General features: G+C 34.7%; 1 protein-coding gene across 1 annotated transcript in view; it reads right to left on the reverse strand.

The window, feature by feature from the left end:
- The window catches only part of GPR158 (G protein-coupled receptor 158), a 400,766-nt gene that overhangs the window by 181,245 nt on the left and 192,226 nt on the right, over positions 1-27,295 (reverse strand). Inside the window, exon 3 of the mRNA XM_081820774.1 lies at positions 16,789-16,891. Within this exon, the coding sequence (XP_081676900.1) occupies positions 16,789-16,891 (103 nt within the window). The remainder of the gene's footprint in view (positions 1-16,788; positions 16,892-27,295) is intronic.

Raw genomic sequence — 27,295 nt, forward strand, 5'->3', positions numbered from 1 at the left:
ATCTGTACCTCTGAAACAAATAATGCAATATATGTTAAGAAAAAAAAAGAAGAAGAAGAAGAAGGTAGCGGGAGGGGAAGAATGAAGCGGGGGAAATTGGAGGGGTAGACAAACCATGAGAGACGATGGACTCTGAAAAACAAACTGAGGGTTCTAGAGGGGAGAGGGGTGGGAGGATGGGTTAGCCTGGTGGTGGGTATTGAGGAGGGCACATTCTGCATGGAGCACTGGGTGCTATGCACAAACAATGAATCATGGAACACTTCATCTAAAACTAATGATGTAATGTATGGGGATTAACATAAGAATAAAAAAAAAACTAATGATGTATTATATGGTGACTAACATAACATAATAAAATAAAATTAAAAAAAAAGAAAAACAAACAAACAAAAAGTACATGGGAAAAAATGAAAATGAAAACATGATGGTCCAAAACCTTTGGATACAGCAAAAGCAGTTCTAAGAGGGAAGTTTATAGCAATACAGGCCTACCTCAAGAAGCAAGAAAAATCTCAAACAACTTAAAGAGACTAAAAAAAGAATAACAAACAAAGCCTAAAATCAGCAGCTTCATGAAGGAAAGAATAAAGACTAGAGCAGAAATAAAAACTAAAAAAACATTAGAACCAATCAATGAAACCAGGAGCTGGTTCTTTGAAAAGATCAATAAGATTGATAAACCTTTAGCCAGACTTATCAAGAAAAAAAAAAAGAGAAAGGGCTCAAATAAATAAATCACAAATGAGAGAGGAGAAATAACCAACACAATAGAAATACAATTATGAAATAATATGAAAAACTATATGTCAACAAACTGGACAACCTAGAAGAAATGAGTAAAATCCTAGAAACATGTAAACTACCAAACTTGAAACAGGAAGAAATAGAAAAGTTGAACAGGCCAATAACCATCAAAGAAATTGAATCAATAATCAAAAAACTCCCAAAAAACAAAAGTCCAGGACCAGATGGCTTCATAGACGAATTCTACCAAACATTTAAAGAAGGGTTAATACCTAATCTTCTCAAAATATTCCAAAAACAGAAAAGGAAGAAAACTTCCAAATTCATTCTATGAGCCCAGCATTATCCTGATACCAAAACCAGATAAAGACACCATTAAAAAGGAGAACTACAGGCTGATATCCCTGATGACCACAGACGCAAAAATCCTTAATAAAATACTAGCAAACCGAATTCAACAATATATTAAAAAAACCATTTGCCACAATCATGTAGGATTTATTCTGGCTTGCAAGGGTGGTTCAATGTTCACAAATCAATGTGATATATCACATCAATAAGAAAAAGGATAAGAACCATATGATCATTTCAGTAGGTGCAGAAAAAGCATTTGACAAAATACAGCATCCATTTGTAAAAATCCTCAACAAAGTAGCTTTAGAGGGAACATACCTCAAATTAATAAAGGCCACGTATGAAAAACCCACAGCTAACATCATCCTTAATGCAGAAAAACTGAGAACTTTTCCCCTAAGATCAGGAACAAGACAGGAATGTCCACTCTCACACTTTTATTCAACATAGTACTGGAAGTCCTAGCCACAGCAATCAGACAACAAAAAGAAATAAAAGGTATTCAAATCAGCAAGGAAGAAATAAAATTTTCACTATTTGCAGATGACATGATACTCTATATAGGAAACCTGAAAGACCACCAAAAAACTGCCAGAACTGATGCACAAATTCAGTAAAGTCACAGGATAAAAAATCAACATACAGAAATCTGTTGCATTTCTATACACCAATAATGAAGCAGGAGAAAGAAATTAAGAAAACAATCCCATTTACATTTGTACCAAAAATAGTAAGATATCTAGGAATAAACCTAACCAAAGGGATGAAAGACTTGTACTGTGAAAACTGTAAAACACTGATGAAAGAAACTGAAAATGACACAAAGAAATGGAAAGACATCCCATGCTTATGGACTGGAAGAACAAATATTTTTATTTTTATTTATTTATTTTTATTTATTTTTTTAAAGATTTTTTTTATTTGACAGGGAGAGACACAGTGAGAGAGGGAACACAAACAGGGGGAGTGGGTAAGGGAGAAGCAGGCTTCCTGCCGAGCAGGGAGCCCAATGAGGGGCTCGATCCCAGGATGCTGGGATCATGACCTGAGCCGAAGGCAGACGCTTAATGGCTGAGCCACCCAGGCGCCCCAAGAACAAATATTTTTAAAATGTCCATGCTACACAAAGCAATCTACACATTTAATGGTATCCCATCAAAATACCAACAACATTTTTCACAGAGCTAGAATAAACAATCCTAAAATTTGTATGGAACCACAAGACCCCAAATAGCCAAAGCAATCTTGAAAAAGAAAACCAAAGCTGGAGGCATCACAATTCCAAACTTCGAAGTTATATTACAAGCTGTAGTAATCAAAACCATATGGTACTGGCACAAAAACAGACACAGAGATCAATGAAACAGAATACAAAACCCAGAAATAAATCCTCAACTACATGGTGAATCTTCTACAATGGTGTTGGGAAAACTGGACAGCCACATGCAAAAGAATGCAACTGGACCACTTTCTTACACCATACACAAAAATAAATTTAAAATCAATGAAAGACCTCAATGTGAGACAGGAAACCAGAAATATGCTAGAGGAGAACACTGGCAATAACCTCTTTGACATCCGCCATAGCAACTTCTTTCTACATATGTCTCCTGAGGCAAGGGAAACAAAAGCAAAAAAGCTTTTGCACAGTGAAAAAAAATCAACAAAACTAAAAGACAACCTACAGAATGGGAGAAGATATTTGCAAATGACATATCCACTAAAGGGCTAATATCCAAAATATATAAAGAACTTATAAAACTCAACACCCAAAAACCATATAATCCAATTTAAAAATGGGCAGAAGAGATAAACAGACATTTCTCCAAAGAAGATATACAGATGGCCAACAGACACATGAAAAGATGCTCAACATCACTAATCATCAGGGAACAGCAAATCAAAATCACAATGAGATATCACCTCATACCTGTGAGAATGGTTCACATCAACAAAACAAAAAAACCACAGGTGTTGTTGAGGATGTGGAGAAAAAGGAACAATCCTGCAATGTTGGTAGGAATACCAACTAGGACAGCCACTCTGGAAAACAGTATGGAGGTTCCTTAAAAAGCTAAAAATAGGGGTGCCTGGGTGGCCCAGTTAGTTAAGCATCTGACTCTTGATTTGTGTTCAGGTCATGATCTCAGGGTTGTGCAATCGAGCCCTGCATTGGGCTCTACACTGGCATGGAGCCTGCCTAAGGTTCTCCCTCTCCCTCTTCTTCTTATTCCCCCTCCCCCTCTAAAAAAAAGTTAAAAATAGAACTATCCTATTGCGATCCAGCAACTGCACTATGAGGTATTTACCCAAAGAATACAAAAACATAATTCAAAGGGATACATGCACCCTGATGTTTATACCAGCATTATTTACAATAGCCAAATCATGAAAACAGCCCAAGTGTCCATGGATTGATGAATGGATAAAGAGGATGTGAGATATAGATAATGAATGTGAAATATATATAATAAATGTGAGATATATATAGTGAATGTGAGATATATATAATGAAATATTACTCAGCCAGGAAAAAGAATAAAATCTTGCCATTTGCAATGATATGGATGGAGCTAGAGTATAATGCTAAATGAAATAAGTCAGTCAGAGAAAGACAAATACCATTTGATTTCACTCATATGTGGAATTTAAGAAACAAAACAAACGAGCAAAGGGAAAAACAGAAAGAGAGACAGACAGACAGACAAACCAAGAAACAGACTCTCAAGTATAGAGAACTGATGGTTACTAGAGGGGAGGTGTGTGGGCAATGGGTTAAATAGGTGATGGGGGTTAAGGAGGGTACTTGTGATGAGCACAGGGTGATGTGGAAGTGTTAAATCACTATACTGTACACCTGAAACTAATGTAACACTGTATGTTAACTAATTGGAAGTACAGAACTTTAAAATAAGGAATACATTCTTTCTGAAATTTATTGTGTATTACATTTATATAATTAACGAAAATTAGCCTCTCTTCCATCCTTCTTTCTCTTACCAGAAAAACTTATTCCTAAATGAGACTTAGACATCATTTCTGTATTATGATAGAGACACAATTCTTTCACTAGTCCAATTTTGTTGCTCATCTTTATTTCCTAATTACGGTCCCCTCTACATTGATATATTTTGTTATTCACATAAATAAAGGTTCTTTCACAGTGATCGTAATGTCTCCCAATCCTGATTTACTGGGGAGACTGAGTTACTTGTCTATCTTCAACCTATTGCAACCTACTGAATGCAAGGTAGCATTGAGGAACACAATCATCTCAGACAGTACTGTTGAACAGTCCATTTCTGCTGTCCAAAGCTGGACTTAAACTTATCTACTCTCTCCCATTATTCTCTTCACCAACCTATTATCCAGATCTACACCAACATAGAGGACTTTTCATGCCTAATGCACTCTGGCTCTGTTCACTTCTCTTCCTGATGCTCCAAGTCCTTGTGACTATGTTTATCTGCCTGTGTTCTTCTAACTCTGCCTATGGCTAAAGTTCTACAGATGTATATGCTGTACCCAAATAAGCTGTGAGAGCAATAAGAATAGGACAATCATTTTATATTTTCCAACCTAGATTAATATTACAAAAGATCCAGTATACTGGGCCATAAAATACAATCATGAGTGCAGGACATACAACAGAAAAAGCTCATACACTGCATTATCTTCCCCAGGTAAGGCTGAAATAAGTTACAGGTATTATGTCTACTAACATAGTAGCAGCTAGATTTAAGGCTGGAAATTGATAAGTCCAAACCATTCTGTATTTCTTCATATAGGTAATACTAAATTATGTTGGTTAGACGAATGCTTCAATATTTGTGGATAAAAGCAATTTGTTAGAAAATAAATTATGATCACATTTTATTCTTTGTTCTCAGAAGTATCAGAAGATCAACCCACAAATGTTGAATAGTGAAGTGCTTTCATGAGAAATTTCCTCTTTAATAAATGTCTTAACTTTATTTGAATATGAAAAATCATGAGGTTCTGTAAGGGACACAAAGTGGTAAAATGGAGAGAAAGAAAAACCACAAGTCAGAGACCCGATTTCTAAAGTGCAAAAAAGCTATTATTACAGATAGAACTTTCTACATTCGGTACTTCCTATAGGACTCAAAGCATGATTAAATAATCTTCTGGTTCCAAAAACATGTTATCAATTTATGCTGAAGTTCTCTATCCAGGACAAGGGAATATATGCAGCTAGTAGAAATCATACTACTACTAAATAATAATAATGGGCTTTTTGTTAATTTACTAAATGGTACCTTAATTTATGATGGCTTAAAAATTTAAGTTCCTAGAGGACAGGGGTCATGATTTATATCTCTTTATGCACTCAGCACTGAACACAGTATTTTATACATATTGAATACTCAGCAAATAATTGCTAATGATGAAAGTGCTCTTCCAAAATGAATAAATGCAATACAAGTGTATAGCTGAAAATATTCAACCCAACAAATCTTCAGGCTCTCAAATCATTTATGCTTAAGAATTCATTCAAAATGGTATTTTTCAAAATGCTAGACACAAATTGGAAAAATATGTTGGGAATAGGAGTTATTACAGGTGTCTTTGGAACGTATGGGAAAGTGTGTTTAGAAATCATCTTGGAGGATAATTTGATTTGGGAATCTCAGTTCTGAGCAACTTAAAAACATCCTCCATGCACAGAATCCCAATCTGCTTTGCTAAAGCTTAAAAATGAAGATAACACCTGGAACTTTCAGATAAAACAAATGCTTCCTGAAGACAAATGACAAATATGAAGAGCTATGAGCTTTGGCAATCGATAGCAGCTTTTCAGCTCATTATATGGATGATCAAGTATGCTGCCTTGAGCAAAAATATAAAAAAGGACATTGGGAGAAGCTTATAGTGGCACCAGAGGATATCTGAGGAATCAAATATTCACCTGTAAACATGAGCCTGGTGAGATAAATTGTGAAATTTGTGAACAATATGTTAACCTTTTTTCTTACTTTAATTTTACTACACTGATCTCAGAAAAACACAAAACTTCGGGGCATTTTTATTTAAGTATAGTTTTATATTTATATAAACTAGTAAAAATAGAAACTTTAGAATGGGTAAGTAAATCACAGTACATTTACTCAATGGAATTCTATGGAGCTATTAAAATTACATTCAAGAAGACTATGTATTATATTAAATAAATATAATACCAAGTTTTCAGAAAGATCATATGTACACACATTTTATAAAAACAATAAACTTAAAGAATGAAATTATCAACAGATTTCAAATGGCTTTTGAAATTCTTCTCTATACACTCCAAAATTTTCTTTAATGAACATGTAATATTTTTATAATAAAAACATATTTTAAATTTGTGACCCTTTAGATAGCAGTGAATAACAAAGTGAATTTTTGCTCCAAATCCCAAAGACCTAATTAACTCATCAATGCTATAAGTGTTGAAAAATTTCAGACCTCTGAATTAAAACAATGTTCTAAAAATTAGATTTTTTAACTTTTAATTTTGATATAATTTGAAATGTACAGGAAAGATGCAAGAATGGTACAAATAAATTCCATACATATACATTAAAAATGTGGTATATGTGCACAAGGGAGTATTATTCAGCCATGAGAAAGGGGAATATCCTGACATTTCTGACACCATAGATGGATTATTCTACAAGAGATAAATCAGACAGAGAAAGAAAAGTACAGTATGATATCAATCACTTTTATGTGGAATCCAAAAAAGTCAAAACCTTAAAAAATAGAGATCAAAGTGGCAGTTACCAGGAGATGGGGTTGAGGACGATAAGACTGATGGTGTTTAAGATTACAAACTTGTAACGAGTAGTATATAAGCTGTAGAGCTCTAGTACATAGTATAATGAATATAGATAATAATATTGGACTATAATGATGTAACAAATATTGCCTCAATGGAAATCATATTAAAATAAAGAAATGTATCAAAGTAATATGCTATACACCTTAAATTTACAAAACATAACAAAAATGGGGAAAAAATCCATATATTATTTACCCAGATCCACTATTTATATTCTATAGCATTTACATTATCATTCATAGTCCCTGGACAGATTGATAGATGTTTATAGATTTACATGTACACTACTTTTTCTGACCCATTTGAGAGTAAATTAGAGATATTGTGTCCCTTTACTCATAAATACTTCAGTTTGTACATCCTAAGAAAAGAGCATTCTCATGTAAATCTACATTATGATTATCAAAGTTGGGAGATTTAATACTTATACAATATTTTTTTATGAATAGTCCATATTAAAATTCCATAAATTCTCAGTTATTTCTTTTGTAGCTATTTTCATCCAACCAGGATGAAATCTAGATGATGCATTGCATTTAGGTGCCATGTCTCTAGTCTCTGATTTGGAACATTATTAATGAAGAACACTACAACAAAAACTAATGATGTACTATATGTTGGCTAACTTAACATAATAAAAAAAAGAAATAAATACTGATAAGAGAATCTCATTCCAGAAAATTAAATCCATACTCTTGGAAATGAAAAAAAAAATTTCTAGTCTTCCAAAAAACTCTGCTGATCAGTTTGCAAGTTTCAATGTTTCATAACATTTTTGTTTTACAAAGTATGAATCAGTAAAATTTTAAGATTGTAATAACACAACAAACATACTGCTATGAAAAATAATGTATAATAGATGCATATAATAATTATTAAATCCTGTACCTGTATGTTACTGTTGGCTACATTATTTTACATTGAATAATAAAGTGTAATACTTTCTATCATTAAACTAGAAAGTAGAGATGATTCCATAGTGAGTTCTTCATTTTTATGCTGTCCTTTTAAACTTTGTACTGCTTTTTGATATTCTAATATTAGAACAGTTAACAGTATTAACAATGCTTTTCTAAATATTTCACTCTATTTGGAGATTTAAAAAAAATCTATTGAAATAAGTTAGACAATTCAAAATAACAAAAAATGCAGAGACATAGTTTTTAATAATTTTCTTAGTCATCCTTTCACTTTGTTAAATCTGAATTTCAGAAGATGTGGTACATATATACAATGGAATATTATTCAGCCATCAGAAAAGATGAATACTGACCATTTGCATCAACATGGATGGAACTGGAGGGGATTATGCTAAGTGAAGCAAGTCAAGCAGAGAAAGACAATTATCATATGGTTTCACTCATATGTGGAACATAAGGAATAGCATGAAGGACCACAGGAGAAGGGAGGGAAATCTGAACAGGGAGAAATCGGAGAGGGAGATGAACCATGAGAGACTATGGACCCCAGGAAATGAACTGAGGGTCTCAGAGGGGAGGGAATTGAGAGGAGGGGGTAACAAGGTGATGGGTATTAAGGAGGGCACGTGTTGTGATGTGCACTGGGTGTTATACGTAACTGATGAATCACTGAACACTCCATCAAAAACTAATGATGTACTATACAGTGGCTAACTGAACATAATAAAAAAAAAATAGTGCTGTCATTCCCATAGCAATACCAGTTTCCACAAAAAAAAAGTTCAGGAAAGATTAAACTGCATTATTAAAATTAGAAGTTGTCCTTACAAATAATATTACAAATAATGCAGTAACTTAAACTTTCTCCTTCAACAAGGTAATACTGTCATGAGAATTGCAAATGAAATTAGTAGGTAACATTAGAAAACTTATGTGGCAAAGTTTTATTTGAATGCCTTCTACCAAAACAAAAATTACATTGGGTGTCCATTGAGAAATTTTGTCATCTACCATAAAAACCCAAGGGTAAATTTGGTCATTGCTAATGAAACACTAAAACTTTTCAAAAATTTTCTTAAAGTATCAGTTTTTTGGTTTGGTTTTCTGAAGATTCAACTAATGAACAAATTAAAGGGGTACTTTTCTTCGCTCTTCTTTTTCTTTTATAAAAAATATACAACTTTCTTAATCTCTTAGATTGATATTTCCTTGGAATAGAAGTATAGAACTGATAGATCAAAATGTACCCACATTTTTATGACTTGTGGTACCTACTGTCAAAAGGTACCACAGAAAGTTTTCTTCTTACATTTTATGGAAGAAAAGTACAGAGTTTCTGATTTAGAAAAGAATGAGTTGAAGTGGGTAGGGTAGATTGAAGTAGAAATTATAAATTTCAGTACAAACATCAGATAGAAATATCAAGTGTTTTGCTGAGTAAGATTCTTAAGTGTCAGAAGTATAAAACTGTTTTCACAAGAGCAAAAAGGTAATATTTGAATATTTGGAGTATGGAGAGAAAACACGACTACCTTTTAAGGCCAGTTAAATCTTAAAGCTCTTACATTTGACCCTATTTATTAATATTGAACACTGAGTTGTATTTTACTCAAGACTGCCTTCATTTGTTGTTTGTGGGTATTGCAATATGTTCTGGGAAGATGTGGGTCTGTCCTGGAAGCTTAGACACTTTTTTCTTGCACTGCTTAAAAGAATGTCTGGGACAGTTGGTGCTCAGTAATATTTTTTGGCAGATGGATTTTTTGGACATAAATCAATCAACAAACCAATCAGAGGTCCCTTGTTGGAGGTACTGTAGCCCTCAGTGATAGGAACTGTTTCTGGCAGAGGAAGATAGAGGCCAGACCTTTGCAAGACTAGCCCATGTGCCCATTTGCCAAAACCCCCTCCTCCTTCCATTCTACAGGCATGAGAAAAAGATGGATCACAAACAATAAACATAATTCAGCTCAAAGTAACAGAATCAATTCAGACAATGAGAGGTCAACATTAGCTCTAGGTACAAATAATGCTCATCTGAAATCATCATTAGGTTAAACATCTCCTTTCTTTCCATACACATATTTGCTTCTTCATTAGAATCGGGGCATTGGGGAGAGAAGAACTAGAGGGAACATATTCATCCACCAAGGTTTGTAGTTAAGATGCTGCAATTAGCTAACCATGGGAAGATATATTTGTTATTTGTTATTTCATGGTTTAGGATGATGAAATAATCTGCCTCCAGTCTTCAGGTTGTTAAAATCACATCCAAAAATTAAGTGGAAAAAGGTACATGTACATGAGTAACCAACACAATCAGGAGATTTCTATGTATATTTGGTTCAATATCTATAATATCCACATGGAGAGAAGAGTTAGCTGAATATGCTTATATATAGACTGCTATCCAAAAAGATTCTTACTGTTAGGGCATGAATGTATATTTGCATATCCTAAAATCAGGATTAGCTAATATACCATCATATACTTGCATCACGAATGGCTAGTTGTGAAAATAAGTTCAATATAAAGCCCAGTGCATGCATTTTAAAATTTATATTTCCTCACCATGAATATAGTCAGAGTTCAAGCTTTTCCCTAGCTTGATATATGCTTACCTATACATTTTATCATTTTTCTATTGTCTCCAACATTTTTAGTAGCATTTTTCTTTGGACAAAAATACCATTTAGATCTTAGAAAGATTCTGATATGACTTATAAAATTATAAAACACAAATGGATTTTTTGCCCGTAGACACTTTACTCATTCAATCCCCACGACATCCAATATATAAATACTATAAACAAAAGGACTAAATTCTCCATATTCACATTAATATAACAATCACCACCATTTTGGGATATGATATGTCATCTCATTTACTCCTTCCTCACAATAGGCAAGGAATAGATTCCACTATTCCTGCTTTATGAATATGGAAAGAGAATCTCAGAATGTATGAGAAACTTGCCCAATTCTCCTGCTAGTAAGTGGACACAAGATTTAAACCCAAGTATGAATGACTCAAAGACCCACCAGATTATAAATTGTTCTGAGTCAATTATTTGGAATTTTGAACAATTTCCTCTAGAGAAAGCACTATGGCCTACTGTGAACACTGGAATGAATGTTGGGTGGGAAGCAAGCTAACTGAGTGTACTAGTTTTCTACTGCTGCTATAAGAAATTCCCACAAACTCAGTGTCTTAAAACAACACAAATTTATATTGCTTCTTAAATGAAATATAATATAGTTATTTCATTCTTATACTTCTATAGGTCAGAAGTCTGACATGGGTCTCACTTGGCTAAAATCAAGGTATCAGCAGGCCTGTATTTATTTTTTCCTGGAGGATCTAGAGAAGATTCCATTTCCTTGCCTTTTCCAGTTTCCTGAGACCACCTACATTCCTTGGGTGAATTTATTTCTCCATCTTCAAACCCTGCAATGTAGTATTTCTCTGACCCTTGTGCCCTCACTTCTGTCTCTTGACTACAGCCAGGAAAGTTTTCTGCTATTTGGGACTGATATGATTAGAATGGTCCCAATAATCGAGGATTATCTTCTCATCTCAAGGTCTGTAACTTAATCACATCAGCAAAGTCCCTTTTTGCCATGTGAGGTAACACAGTCACAGATTATAAAAATGGGAACATGCACATCTTTGGGGGCTGGGAACCGACATCATTCTGCCTATTACAATGAGATTATTTGTGAATGACTGACAGTCAAATTTCCCTGCCAGAGGGTTTTTTTTTTTTAATATTTTGGGGAAGATGATTGTCTACAAAAGTGAATATCAAATTAGCAGTCCAATAAAGTAAAATAATGTAACTAAATAAAAGCAGTAATAGAAATATTTTTTAATCTAATGAAGTAAATTTTTGGATAGTAGGAAGAAGGGAGATTTTTGGATGACTGGATATTATATATGAGAGTGGGGCCCATTTTAAAGATTTAAAGAAAAAATCTGGGACATGGAAATATGATTTTCTGCTGGGAAGTGGGGCAGATACTAGATGAAAGGAATAAAAATGGGGAGATACTTGGGGAAAGAGGGGACTGGAATAGATACAAACTAAAAACAATATTTTTGAGCATTTAATATGTGCCAACTGCCATGATTATAACTTTGAATTTATTATTTAATCATTATAACAACTTTATAAAACATGTAATATTATCCCAATTTTACATATGTCATAAATGAAGGTTAGGGAAATTAAAGAATATAGCACAGTGCAAGTAAGTAGTAGAGCCAGGATTCAAACCCAAGTTGGACTTACTCCAAAGACCATGCTCTTAATTACTGTGCTAAACTATGATAGAAATCCAGCTCTGGTAGAAATTTAACAACCAGGGAAGTCCAACATGGTATGGAGTATGTCCCAACAGCTGGAAAGAATATAGTCAAAGATTAACAGTTTAATGCAATAGTCAAGAGTCCAAGAACGTGGACAGCACTGGGAACCCTTCCACTGGCAACTCACCCCATCTTCCAGATCTTCCAGACACATCGAGTGACTGGACTCCATTCACTATGAGCAGGACTAATGAAGGAAGACATGAAAACTGAAAACTAGGCAGATGAATGAGGCAAAAACAAAAGCACAACTAGATGGATAAGTGTGCTACTATAACTGGAATAAAACTGATCAATTTGTAATACAGCAAAAGTGAATGAGACCACAAGGCTGAAGTCAGATCAACAGCAAAAGTGATAATGCTGATAATGAGACTGTGATGTTCAAGCTCCCTTAATCTGTTCTAAATTTGGGGTTGGTATTAGAGACTGATACAGGACCTAGTCTACAGAAAGCCAAGTATCTCCCGCTCACTGGCCATGAAAAAGAGGAGAGATAAACTTATTCCAGAAAGGTTAGCCTTGCTTAACAGTTTGCTTAGAGCACAGCATCGCTATATTGTACCTGCTTTCAAAGAGCTTCTTTTTCTTTTCTCCCAAGGTAATACCTTTTTAAAATCTCTACATTCTTGTCTTCCCCCCAATCCCATCATTAACACAAGAGTTGCCAAAACAGGGACTGCTTTAGTCCCTGTTTGGGTCATTTGTAATTAGGTTTTTCTGGAAAGGTACAATGAGCCAAAGTCAATCCAAAAGACAAGAGAAGTAAGACTGAAAGGCTGGGAATGTATCTACAGAAAAGAGAAAAAAGAGGTTTCACTGAAGACAGAATTCATATTAAGATAGATGGATTTGAGAGAGACGAGCATGTCGTAAGTTTCTTCTTTTTCATCAACCTGGAAGTGAACAGCCTGGATTTGAAGAGACAGTTATACATCAGTACTTGGTTATTCTGAAATCCTGCTACCATCCAGGTGTCAGATCTTATTAGTTCACATATGACCACCAATTTCAAGAGAGATGCCAGGAACACAGTCTCTGGGCTGTCAGCACAATTTTAAATCATGTCATTTAAACATATTCTTGTTGGTCTTTACAAGCCCTTTGTTTACTGCGGGTCTTAGTCTGAATAAAGATTTCAAATCACTTCATAGTTTAACAGGATTTTTAAGTCACGGTTACATTTTCTCTAAGACGTCAGCACTATATCTCAGCTCTTCTCTCCAAATGCAATAACATGACAATAACAGATGTGGGGATTTCCGATCTTGTTTTAGATGTAGAACTGTAAAGTAAGTGAATTTAATCTTTGAGGTACGTTCTTTCCTGTTTTCTGTATCCTATTCTCCTGATCAGGCAACTAATTTCTTCCTGTTGCCTCTAGCTCCCAAGTATTCTTCCTACTGCCCTTCTCAATGCAGTACTGGTTGTTATACTTCTGCTGTCCCCCATGTCAAATTCATTCTCCAAAAGTTCTAGTTTTAAAAAATTAGTTATTGTAATATGATAAAATGTGAGACCAAGTGCTAATGACCAATGATGTTTAAGGATTATCTCTTTACATACATCACTGATGTTTGTTTATCACTTAACTACACCTACGAACACTTATCACATGCCATGTACTATGCTTGCAGGTTCACATATGTTATCTCATTTTGGGGATCTTCAATGCCTCTTTACCCTTGGTTCCAGAGCTACCCATAGTCATTCCTTAAGTCATGGGTAGCTCCTTAAGAACATAAGAAAACAACTGTCAATACGAACTGCCTGGATACTATGATTAAAAGACTGAATGTATTAAAACGCAGAAATAAATAGTAAATGTCTTTAATAATAATAAGGAATACAAAAAATGTTTGGACAGTCCTTAGTTGATGACCCTGGTAAGTTATAACTTGCATTCTTGGTCAGATTGCTGTATTCTTTCTTTAGGACAAGGAGTGAATAATAATGGATTTTCCTGCAACCTGACAAGGCCATCAGGAAAGACAGTTTTGGTCAAAGCGCACTTTACTGACTTCAAATTATAACACGTAGCTAGCTTTCTGCTCTGTCATTGAGGAAGGTTAGGTCTGGTTAAGTATGTGCTAAGGTCAAAGCTGAATCACAGCTAATGTCTAAATATAGACCATCTTTTAAAAACTGTGGCCTCTTTTCCATGGCTGCAATGTGTACAACACAGGAGTTAGATTTACACAGAGAAGCTGCCTTTTCTTAGAGAAAGTAGGTCCAGTGAAAAACACTGGCTTTTAAAATAAGGAAGAAAGTAGGAGTGTGCAAATTAAATAAAGATAAGTTGTTAAAGGTTAACTAGTTTCTCCTGGTGGTGTTATAAGCAAATGGCATAGTCATTCTCTGGTTCTAAAATATTTAGATGTTTTATTTCAGTCACATAGTGGGAGCTGAGAACAAATGTGGGTAAACCAGATACAAAATACCTTCACAGAACATAAGCTAAAACCTATTCCCTTAATCCTTCGGTGTTGAATCATCTGTTATGTCTGGACCATAAATGTGAGGAATGCCAAAGTAGCCCTGGTATTGCCACAGATACAAGGAAAAGCATACCTACCCTGAAAATGTTATCATCACTGCTATTGTATTAGTTTTCTATTGCTACATAACAAATTACTGGAAATTTGGGGGCTTAAAATACCTATTCATTATTTCCCAGTTTCTGTTGATCAGAAGTGTGGACATAGGGTAACTGGGCTCTCTGCTCGGGGTCTCACTAGACTGAAATCAAGGTTTTGGCCTGGCTGTATTCTCATCTGGAGCTTAAGATCCTCTTCCATGTATATTCAGGCTTCTAGAAAAATTTAGTTGCTTGAAGTTATAGAACTGAGGTCCATGTTTCCTTGGTTGCTGTCCATGAGATTTGCTCTCAGCTCTCAGAGGCCGCACTCAGGTTTTAGCCATGTGGCCCTCTCACAACAAGGTAGTTTACTTCTTCAAGGCCAGCACTAGAATCTCTCTTCAGTTGGCTATGCTGGGAGGGAATCTTATTTAATGCAATGTAATCACATAGCTGACTATACCATCACCTTTGCTATATAATGTAGCCTAAGCAGGGAGTGAGTGAGTCACTACCTCACTGTATTCACAGATCCCACCCACACTTAAGAGAAGGTATTGGACAGGGCCTGTGGGAACAGAAGCTTGGAGGCCATCTTAGAATTATACCTGTAACTATTAATCAGAACAAAGGCTGAATTCTGAACTATATGACAGAGGAGATAGCAAAATGTTACTCATCTCCAGAGCCTATATGTTAAATGTAAACAGATTCAATACCAAGAATAATGTTTTCCAGGAGGAAACAAAACAAAAAAAATCTACAAATGTCTACCAAAATTCCCAGGGGAAGAAACTCAGGTCTCAATCTCAATGTACCCTTTGAACTATGCCTAGTAGAAATGCAAATTCCTATACAGACCAATAATAAGGCTTGCAGATTTGTGAATGGCTATCTAAAAGATACCTGTACCTCAGTTTCAGTAACCCCAAGCCCTAACTTCCTATAAAACCACTCCTTTTACTACTACACTCCTTCTTTATATCCAATAGCTGGCTACAAGCCAGTGTGGTAACACTGCATTCTCTAGAGATAAAGTAAAAAATCAATATTCAAATTGTAACCCTGACATTTTCTGGAGTAGGAATAAAATAGCAGATGACCAAGTTTTGATTGTGGAGTATACACCCTGTATAATCACCTCCCCTGGAATGTGAGTGGACCTGTAAATATGAGGAGATAGTCTCTCCTTCAGTTAGGTTACATTATCTGGCAAAATGATGGGATGGATGCTCACTCTCATGATTATTTTATGTTATATATGATTCAGTCTGAGCAGAGTGAGGAAATTGTTTTGCTAGCCTTGAAGAGGTGAGCTGCAATGTTGTAAGAGGGTCACAAGGACAGGCTTTAAGGAACTCTTAGGAGCTGAGAGTAGACTAAAATCTAGCAAAAAAAAGGGGGGGAGCCTGCAAGATACTGACCTGAATGAGCTTGGAAGAAGACCCTGCACCTCGGATCAGATTGCATCCCAGATGACACCTTAATTTTAGCCTGGTGAGACAGGGAACCAAGCTAACCTGTGACTGGAAAGGTAACCAATGAAAACTGTGTGATAATAAATTTGTGTTCTTTAAACTGTTAACTTTGTGGTAGCTCTTTATGCTGTATAGAAAACTAATATATAAACAAATTAATAAACAAAGTAAACAAACTAGCAAAGTTAGGTTTAGGAACTTTCTGTAGCAACAGCTCTCAATAACTGAATCTCAACTGATCTTACTGCATAGCTAACATTATTTTCAGGAAATGTATTGAAAACTAAAACATACTTAAAATAAACACATTATTCTGTGGTACTCCAGGGCATAGTAGATGACAAACCAAAGCAAAAACTCCTTAAGGGATGAAAGAATGTCAGACCAGTGGGGACTGCAGCAAATAACTCCAACAAGGTTAAGAGAAAATCTGAATAATTAATAATGGTGTATATTATGTGGACTCATACATATGCAGAGAAGCAAAGCACACTTACTCTGAAAGTTGTTCACTGAGAAGTCTTGAGGATGATAGAATCCTGCTTTGCAAATGCACTGATAGGCTCCAAGCACGAATCCTAGACCTTTAATTGGCATACACTATGAAAAAGAAAAGACAGCAGTAGAGTTGATCACAGTTTATTTCACAGTATAAAGACTCACAGATATCCATCACTACAAATGGTAACAGAACTATCACATTTTCCAGAAATAAAGTATCTCTTTTTTGAACTCTTACTTTAGGTTTGTTTGTCAACAGACATTTTTTAGATGCTACAAACTAAGTTTCCTTTCTAAATACATGTCATTATGGCTGTAGGCACCACACAACTTTAACTCATTCATTTGCCATATGGAGTAAATTTCTAGGCATGGCTTTTGGGTTTGATGCCTCAAATATAATCTTATTGCTTTAAGAGATATTTCCAAAGCCTATAAGAATGCCTTAAGAAGGACTCCATGAAAAATATTTCTATCATAGCAAAGAGAGGCAGATAGGTAGGTAGGTAGATGGATAGAATTTGGGATGTGAAAATTGCTTCTATGAATTAAATATTCACCAAATTTTCATCCTTGGAATAAAATAAAATAAAATAAATAAAATAACAAATTGGTGAAATAACAAGTAAACCTTAAAGTGCAAATCTGGAAGAGAAAAATAAAGATAAAATAATGATCCCAAGGGCTCTTTACCTAAAATCTCTTTCATAGATAAGTGTTCTACATTTACATAAATTTTTAAAAAATGAACAGCTTTCTAAATATGTCACATCAATAAATATAATAGACATCTCCAAAAGCTTAATCTTGGTTTCTTTCAAAGATATCACTTAAATCTCATAAAATTTGGCTTAACATACTTCATTTCTGCTACATTTAATTACATAAGCACAAAATAACTTTTATTAAAATACAAACAGTACATCAATAAAACAGGAGTGTCTCAAGAATACAATCAACATTGAAATTTAATTTCTGCTCTCTACCAAGATGCCAATGCTTTGACTTTTTGCCATTATGATCAATTAGGAAATCTTACAATCTAATAGATTTTAGTTATAAAATGTCTCCCTAATACAGAAGCCCTGAAGAGAAAACTCTAAATAATTTAAATAATAATTCCACAATCTAAGCTTAATGATTGGTATCAAGATCAATATTACATACTATGAAAATTCCAAGAAATAGGAAAGTATTTATATATAAGGTATCAAGAGCTAGTACATGTTCTAAATTCATACAGATAAAACAAAAAATTTTAACAAAGAGCTTTCTAAGAGACCTCCTTGAATATTTTATTTCATTAATTCTACCCCCACCCCCAGCCTTTTTCTTACCCAATACACAATTTGTAACCAATTATACCTTACAATTGAAAACACAGTTCCTGACCCAGAGCAATATACAAGAAGAGAGAAGTACCAATCAATTCAACTGAGTTGGCAAGTATTTATGAAATAACTGCTGTGGGCTTAGAAAATTCCTATTGAACCTAAACAAAATAACACACTATTTATAAAAATCCAGTTATACAATAGGTCAGATGATATTTCTGAACTATATAAATTAAAAACAATTGTAACTTACTTTTCAGAAGCACTAGTATTATGAATAGAGCATATTATTTGTGGTCAGTCAGAAAATAAGAATTCGAATTATGACTTTATCACTAACTAGCTATGTGAACTTGGGATGTGCTCTTAACTTCTCTGAGCCTTAGTTTTTTAATTTGTAAGAACAATCATTCAGTCAAATTCATGTACAGTCTTGAAGAAGGCAGAAACACCAAGATGTCCTAATAGGTTAAATATGGGGTATAAGAGGAAGAAAAGAATAAAGGGTGACTTTATTCTGGTTTTTTTTGCCTGAGCAACCTTAAGACTGGAGGTGCCATCATTGACCTAGGAAAGGCTTCTGGAGGAGAAGATTTGAAAGAAAGAGCAGAAGTTCAGTTTTGTAAATGTTAAGTGTGAAGTGCCTATTTGAAACTGTAGGTATCAAATAGGCAGGCTGATAAAGTAGGAGGGAGTTTAGGAGAGATGTCTGGGCTATATAATTTAGGACTGATTTGCACAAAAATGATAGGTAAAGCCATGAAATCAGATAAGACTAGATCACTAAGGGAGTGCCTACAGGTTTTAAAGGACAGAGGTCCAAAGTGGTGAGACTCAAGACACTCTAGAGCTAAAAGGTTAGGCAGAAAGGAAGAAACAAAGAATACTTAGAAGAGTAATTCAGTGTGGTGTCATTATCTCATTAACTAGATTGTGATACTATGGACATAACATGTGAAATTTCTTGTGAGTTGCATTTAGTAAACATTCATACAGCATAGATTTATCCAGGTAAACTAAGTCTTAGATACTAAGAATACAATAGTATACTCTAAATATTCTGCCTCACTGGAATTTGGAGGTTAATGCTATTCCTTAAAACAGCATTAAATTCCCTAATAATATGACAGTTTTGCAACAGTAATTCAGTTGAAAATTTTAAATGTTTAAGGCAGATCTGGAGTTTACTGGAATAAGAATGTCTCTTTACAAGCTAACTCTAAACTTGAAATAAAAATGAAGGTTAAAAAAACCCTAGCTGATCAGATAAATATGACCAAATATAAAGTCCATTGAGCATAAAAAAAAGTTTCCCAGTTTTATTATGGAAAACACAGAATTATATTATTAGTTACCTCAAACTCTTTTGTTCTATTCTTAAATTAATTTATATTTTCAAAGAAAAGAAAAAAACATTCAGTCAGAAAGCATCAATAAAAGAATATCATCCTGCTGTATTTCAATATTGTGGTACCTACATGGAACTCATGTGCTATTGCTTATATATGTTTGCCTTAGTATAAAAGTGATCCTGGCTTATTTTTCTATTAATGGTTACAAATTTGCAATCAGCTTCCCATGCTTTCTTGCTCCATCTGCCATCACCATTCTGTAGCTACTCTTAACTCTGCCACCTCCCAACCAAACTTATACATTTTCAAGATTAGGCAACTAGTTTAGTATTCAAACTAGTTTTTAAAAATCTACGTAAGTATGATGACTACTCAACTAATGTTGATCATATTTGGACTGAGGAGCTGTTTTCTATAATTTTTAAAATTTAGAATTTTAAAAAGATTCTCATGTAATACAGGAAAAAGTTTTCAGAATTTTACTCTAATTTAACATTCATTTAAAATATTCATTTAAAATATTAATTTTAGGTACTTAAGACATTCATTCATCTTAGATATTGAAGCCTAAACCTTTCTCCTTTATCTTCATAGAAGTCCAAGAGGGTAGAAATGGAAAAAGCAGTACTTCTTCCTCCATAGAGGTAGCTGTTCCATGATACCCTTTGATAAACACTAAGCATCTTGTATTAAGACTTATGGTATCCCTGTGAATGAAGTAGCTACTCACAAGACTGGATGCCCTCTTCGATGAACCTACAATGCCCATACCTACTAAGCATCAGCAGAGATATACAAAGGATAGTCTTGACCACCTACAATCAAAGTCATGTTCCTGGGAGTAATCCAGATCCAAACGGAAAGAGATGGTGGTCAAGAGTTTAGAGAAAAATAGATTCCTAGAAATATAGAGCCTATCAAGTCTGAGTCATGAAGAAGTAAAAATTCTGGACAGATTTATAACTAGTAAGGAGATTGAATCAAAAACCTCCCAATGGAGAAAAGAGCCCAGGGCCAGAAAGCCTCAATGAACAATTCTACGAAACAGTCAAAGAAAAATTAACACCAAACTTTTCCTCAAACTCTTCAAAAAAAGTAAATTGAAAATACTTCCTAATTCATTTTGTGAAGCCAGCATTACCCTGATAGCAAAATCAGACAAAGATACTATAGGAAAAGAAAACTATGGACCAATATTCCTGATTAATATTGATGTGAAAATCTTCAACAAAATAATTGCAAATCAAATTCAGCACATTAAAAGGACTACACACCATAACCAAGTGGGACTTATTCCTGGAACACAACGATAATTCAACATACAAATCATTCAATGCAATACAGCATACTGACAAAATGAAGGACAAAAGCTACATGACTATTTCAAGTAATTTAGAAAAAGCATTTGACAAAATTCAACACCTTTTCATGATAAAAACACTCAACAAACTAGGAATAGAAGGAAACTATCTCAACATAATGAAGCCCATATATGAAAAGCCTATAGCTAACATTATGCCCAATGGTGAAATGCTGAAAGATTTTCCCATAAGATCAGAAACAAGGCAAGGCCACTGTCACTTCCATTCAGCATTACTGGAAGTCCTAGGCAGAGTAATTGGGAAAGAAATAAAAGGCATTCAAAAAGAAAGAAAGAAAGAAATACAATTATCTGTTTGCAGAAGACATAATGTTACATGTAGAAAACCCTAAAGATTTTGCCAAAAAGAAAAAGAAAAAATAAAAAAGAAACTTGTTAGATTTAATAACCATATTAAGCTAAGTTCTAGGATATAAAATCAACATACAAAAATTGATGAGTTTCTATACACAAACAATCGCAATCCAGAAAGGACATCTAAAAAACAATCCCACTTATAATAGCTTCAAAAAGAATGAAATACTTAGGAATAAACTTAACCAAACTGAAAACTACGAAACGTTGCTGAAACTGGCAGTCATGTTCATGGATTGGAAGACTTAACACTGTCAGAATTCCCAGGCTACCCAATGCAATCTCTATTAAAATCCCGATGGCATTTTTTGCAGAAACAGAAAAACCATCCTAAAGATCATATGTAATCTCTAGAACCCCAAATAGTCAAAGCAATCTTGAAAACAAAGAACAAATTTGGAGGTCTCATACTTTCTAATTTCAAAAACATTTACAAAGCTACAATAATTGAAACAGTGTGGTACTGCATGATGGCAAATATATAGATCAATGGCACAGAATAGAAGGCCCAGAAATAAACCGTCATATATAATGATCAAATGACATATGCAAGGATGCCAGTACCATGCAATGGGAAAAAAAAAAAGGGCAATCTCTTCAATAAATGGTGCTGGGAAAACTGAATATCCACATGCAAAAGAATTAAGTTGAACCTTTACCTTATAACGTACACAAGAATTAACACAAAATGTATTAAAGACCTAAACATAGGGCCCCAAACTATAACTTCTAGAAGGAAACAGGGGAAAAACCTTCATGACATTGGATTTGGGAACGATTTCTTGGACATAACATCAAAATACAGGCAACAAAAGCAAAAAATAGGCAAATGGGACTACATCAAATTTAAAAACAACTGTGCATCAAAGGAAACAATCAACAATATGAAGGGCAACCTACAGAATGAGAGAAAAGATCTGTAATCAATGTATCTGATAGGGGGTTAATATCCAGAATATATAAAAACTACAATTCAATGACAACAACAACAACAACAACAACAAATCACCTGATTTAAAAATGAGCAAAAGATTTGAATAGATGTTTCCCCAAAGAAGATATACAAATGGTCAGGACACATATGAAAAGATGCTTGACATCACTAATCATTAGAGAAATGCAAATCAAAACTACAATGAGGTATTAGCCTATACCCATTAGAATGGACACTATCAGTAAAACAAAATAACAAATATTGGCATGGATGTGGAGAAATCAGAATCCTTATGCACTGTTGGTGGGAATATAAAATAGTGCAGCCACTATGGGAACAATATGGAGGTTTCTCAAAAAATTAAAAACAGAACTGCCATATAATCCAGGAGTCCCACTTGTAGGTATATATCCAAAATAACTAAAAGATCTTGAAGAGCTATCTGATACCCAGTTCACTGCAGCATTATTCACAATAGCCAAGAGGTAGAAGGAACTCAAATGTTCATCAATTGATAAAGAAAATGTGCTATATAATTACAATGGAATTACTATTCAGTATTTAAAAAGAAGGAAATCCTGTCACATGCTAAAACATGAATGGATCTTGAGGACATTATGCCAAGTAAAATAAGCCAATCACAAAAAGATAAATACCATATAATGCCACTTGTATGTGGTATCTAAAGTAATTAAAGTCATAAAAAAAAGAAAGTAGAATGATGGCTGCCAGAGACTGAGGAAAGGGGAAATGAGGACTTGTTTTAGTGGGCATACAGCATTTCCCTTTTGCAAGATGAAAGAGCTCTAGATCTGTTACACGACAATATGTATACAGCTAACCTACTGAACTGTACACTTAAAAAAATGGTTAAGATGGTAAATTTCATGTTATGTGTTTTTTACCACAATCAAAAATTTTAAAAAAGAACTTAGAGAAAAATGGTCTTTCTTCCTCAACAATGTGTATGTAAACTCTACAGATGATACTGCAACACATAATTGGCAAGACATACAATTCATCTCAACTCCTGGGGAACATAATTGCAAAACAAAACCTGGCCAGCTTGACAGTCATGAAGATTTTGTATGAAGGTACTACTGAGCAAAGCAACGGCTAAAACAAAGGCTAAACTTAAGTATGTTTGGCATTTAACAGAAATAATGCTTGTGCCTAAGGATCACATTTACATATAATTCTGAAGAAAAATTAATTTGGACCTGAAGGAGGCAAAAATAAAATGCAAATACAATAAAATTGATATAATTCAAAATCCTCTAGAAATGGGTCTTTAAATACTTTTTTTAAAACTTTGTTTTGGAATCTTCCTAAAATGCAAAACACTTTCTGACTTCACTGAACTGAACACCAGGAACAGAATTTAACATTTTCTTCCTGAGTCAGAATTGTTACTTTGAACACTAGGTACAAAATGATGCTGAAATACCCTGATGCCCTCTGGAGCTACTGAAGCTTTATGCCTATTTTCTCATATACTAAATACTAAGACTGCTGAACTTTTTGAGTTCTTATGCTTAGTTTTTTTGTTTTTGTTTTTTTCCTTTTTCCTTCTTTATTTTGAACAGTTGTCATATTTTAAATGTAAAACATGGACATACTGCTAGAACTGTCTTTTTCCTTCTAATTTATAGTTATAATTGCCAGGGGTGTGGCTTCAGACTGACTACTCTCCACAAAATATGGGTACATAGTAGCATTCTATAAACAAGAATAGATGTTAACACCTGGTCACTTTGGAATGTACCTTGATTGTTCTAAGAGGTTTATTTTTCCATTTTTCTTGGTCTGGGGCATTATGCAAATGGATCAGCTTGCTGGATCATTTAGCTTCAGGTATGTGAAAATTATTAATTTTAAAATATATGTACATAAAATATATTTTAAGGCATGCAGTTAATTCTTATACCTGTTGCAAATTTTAAAAGCAAACCTCTGCCTTCCCTGCAGAGTTCCTTAGCTCAGATCTCGGAAAATGAATCTTCATTTCAGGGCATAGAGATGAAGTATCTCTTCTCTACCTGAATTCCTGAAACAGAAGCCCCTCTGGCTCTGAGGAGAATCATGAGGCCAGCTCACAGATTCTTGATCCCAAACTAAACCCAGCAAGCACAGCAATGGAAACCAAGGACATTCATGGCCATCTAGACTGTCACTTCTTTCTCTTTATTGGCAAAAACATGACTCTGCTCTGCTTGGACAGAAGACTTACCTATCTCCAGAAAGGATTTCCTGTTGTATTGAATTTGCTGAACCTTATTCAAAAAGCAGATGGCAACAACACAGGCTCAAAGAAAGAGGCCTGATGCCGGAAAGATGCAGTAGTAAGTGGGTCTTCCAGATTATTTTTAAAAGACAGCAGCTTTTTTCCCCTTTTACTCCTTCTATATACCTTGTGAAGAAATACTGTAAAATGTCGAATTTGTTAATTTGGGAGTGGGTTTGGGAAGATATGGTACTAAAACAGGTTAGTTATACTATCATCCAGTGGCTCTTCTCCACAACTATTTGCAAGTTTATTAAAAACAGAAGGAAAATACTCTGAGGAAATCTAAAAGGCCTCCAGGCAATGATAGGGTACACATCACTCATATATTTCACCGAACAATCTTCCAAGAAAACAAGAAATCATGAATAACAAATAATGCAGTATTTCACCAGGGTGAAAAGAACTATGTTTTGTCTCTATTATTCATTAGCTGGCAGAATCTAGTTTAAAAAGCATGATGGACTGTAGCAGGGGAGGGGGTGAGGAATGAGGGGGTATTTTACCTTATGATACAGTTAAAATTTAAAAAGAGACTGTTTTCTATTATTAGTTTTTGACATGCTTGTTATATATCTATCTGTCACAAAACAGAGCTAAGGGACAACAATGTAGCATCTGGCACAAACACATTACAAGTCTACAAACTTCACACTGACACACAGCAAGATGCTTTGTGGGGGTTGAAACTGACTCAGGGAAATGTCAGGATTATATCTCATTGAGTGAACAAGACCAGTTTTCCAGACCCTCTTAACAGAAACAGCCCCAAACACTCGAGCAACACAGTGTTTTGTTTTGTTTTGTTTTAAGATTTTTAAATTTATTTATTTGACAGAGAGAGAGACAGACAGCTAGAGAGGGAACACAAGCAGGGGGAGTGAGAGAGGAGGAAGCAGGCTCCTGGCTGAGCAGGGAGCCCGATGCGGGGCTCGATCCCAGGACCCTGGGATCATGACCTGAGCCGAAGGCAGATGCTTAGCGACTGAGCCACCCAGGCGCCCTGAGCAACACAGTTCTTAATATGCTCAACACTTAAAAAAAATTAAACACTGCCCTCTCCTAAACCCCAAACTCACTATTAAGCACCTATGTTCTACCTTTGACACCCTGTGTTTCCTGTGGCCACAGCTCATAACCACTGGGGAATTTTCTTTTCATTCTTGACTTAATTTAGCTCTTGTTTACTGAGCTTCACTGTATGCTATTTGCTTCAGTAACAAAGAGGAACAAAGTCATGGTCTAGTTCTCAGAGAGCACAATCCACAAGCACAAGAGCAAAATCAGAGTTACTATAGGTGCTATGCCCTGTTCATAGCTAAAGGGCTTCATACACGTTTCTTTCTTTCGTTTTGAGTAGTCTATCTTTAGATATTTTCCTAGAATTATTTGTTAAAATATAAATTGCTGTACTAAGAATAAAAATTAATAAAAGGATATATGTAATATGATTTTGATTTTGTAAAATTCAAAAGCGTAAAACTTTTATAAAGTACTGTTTAAGGATATATGCATATGTGAAACTAAAGAACAGAGTGATAACATAAAATTCAGGATAATGGTTACCTTTTGGTGGGATAGGATGAGGGAGGAGTACACAGGGAGTTTCTAAGATACTGGTAAAAATCTATTTTTTAACCTGAATAGTGGGTACAATCTTTATTGCAATAGCCCCAGCTCCTAACATAGTGCTTGACATACAGTAGGTACCAATAAGTATTACTAAAATGAGGAAAGGGAGGAACTGACTTTAATTTCTAGCTATGATACATTATCTTATAACAGGCCGAAGTTCCCGCCAAAAACAATTAAAACATCTGGATAAAATGAAAGAAAGAAAAAGAAGGGAGGGAGGGAGAGAGAAGAGAAAGAAACCAACTAACATACCTACCTATGTGGAGACATCAGAAAACTGTCAATGGAGCCAGAATTGAGGGGCCAAAATCACAGAAAGAAGGGGAATGCACAGCTGTTCTATATTCTACATTTCTGAATCAAACTTAATATTTGATAATATGAGGCATTGGGGGAAGACTAAGAATCTGAAAGATGGAAGCTGGTAAAAGGTAGGAAGCCAGGAAAATTAGGTAATCTCACAGGCCTGAGGAGAAAAAATAATCAATTTGGGGGCTGTAAAAATACTCAAGCCTAAAGACAAAATCCCAGAGAGAATGAAAGTGCAAGGAAAGAAGACTGAGCCTCAAAAAATTTTGTTGAATTTTTAAGTTGCCTAAGGTGAAAGTCAAAGAAGCAAAGCAGAAACTGAAGGGAGACAGAGTTGAATTTTTGGCAGCATTACAATTTTAAACTCTTAAACTGGAGTTTAGGACCTTCCAAGGACAAAGGTCTCTAATAACCATCCAAGGTTCTCAGTGGCCCTCTGGAGTGTTATACCCTAGAAGTAGGAGTGAATAAATAATCTGAGCTTTTCATAGATTTCTGTTCATTTTGGTACTGATCAAGCACTACTTGGATTAAGGTGATCTGTCTAGTAAAGTATCACAAACAGGATAGAGCCTCTCTGAAAGAAGGCAATGCATACAGAACCACTGTAACAACACAATGTCTGGCATTAACTCTTAAATTACCAAACACACCATGAAAAAAAGACAATGTAAACAGATCCACAAATGACTAGGTACTCAAGTTATTGACACAGATTTTTAAAATTTTTTATTGTTATGTTAATCACCATACATTACATCATTAGTTTTAGATGTAGTGTTCCATGATTCATTGTTTGTGCATAACACCCAGTGCTCCATGCAGAACGTGCCCTCTTTAATACCCATCACCAGGCTAACCCATCCTCCCACCCCCCTCCCCTCTAGAACCCTCAGTTTGTTTTTCAGAGTCCATCGTCT

This window comes from Leptonychotes weddellii, chromosome 5 (genome assembly GCF_054177405.1).
Source record: "Leptonychotes weddellii isolate Sample4059 chromosome 5, ASM5417740v2, whole genome shotgun sequence".
NCBI classification, from domain to species: Eukaryota; Metazoa; Chordata; class Mammalia; order Carnivora; family Phocidae; genus Leptonychotes; species Leptonychotes weddellii.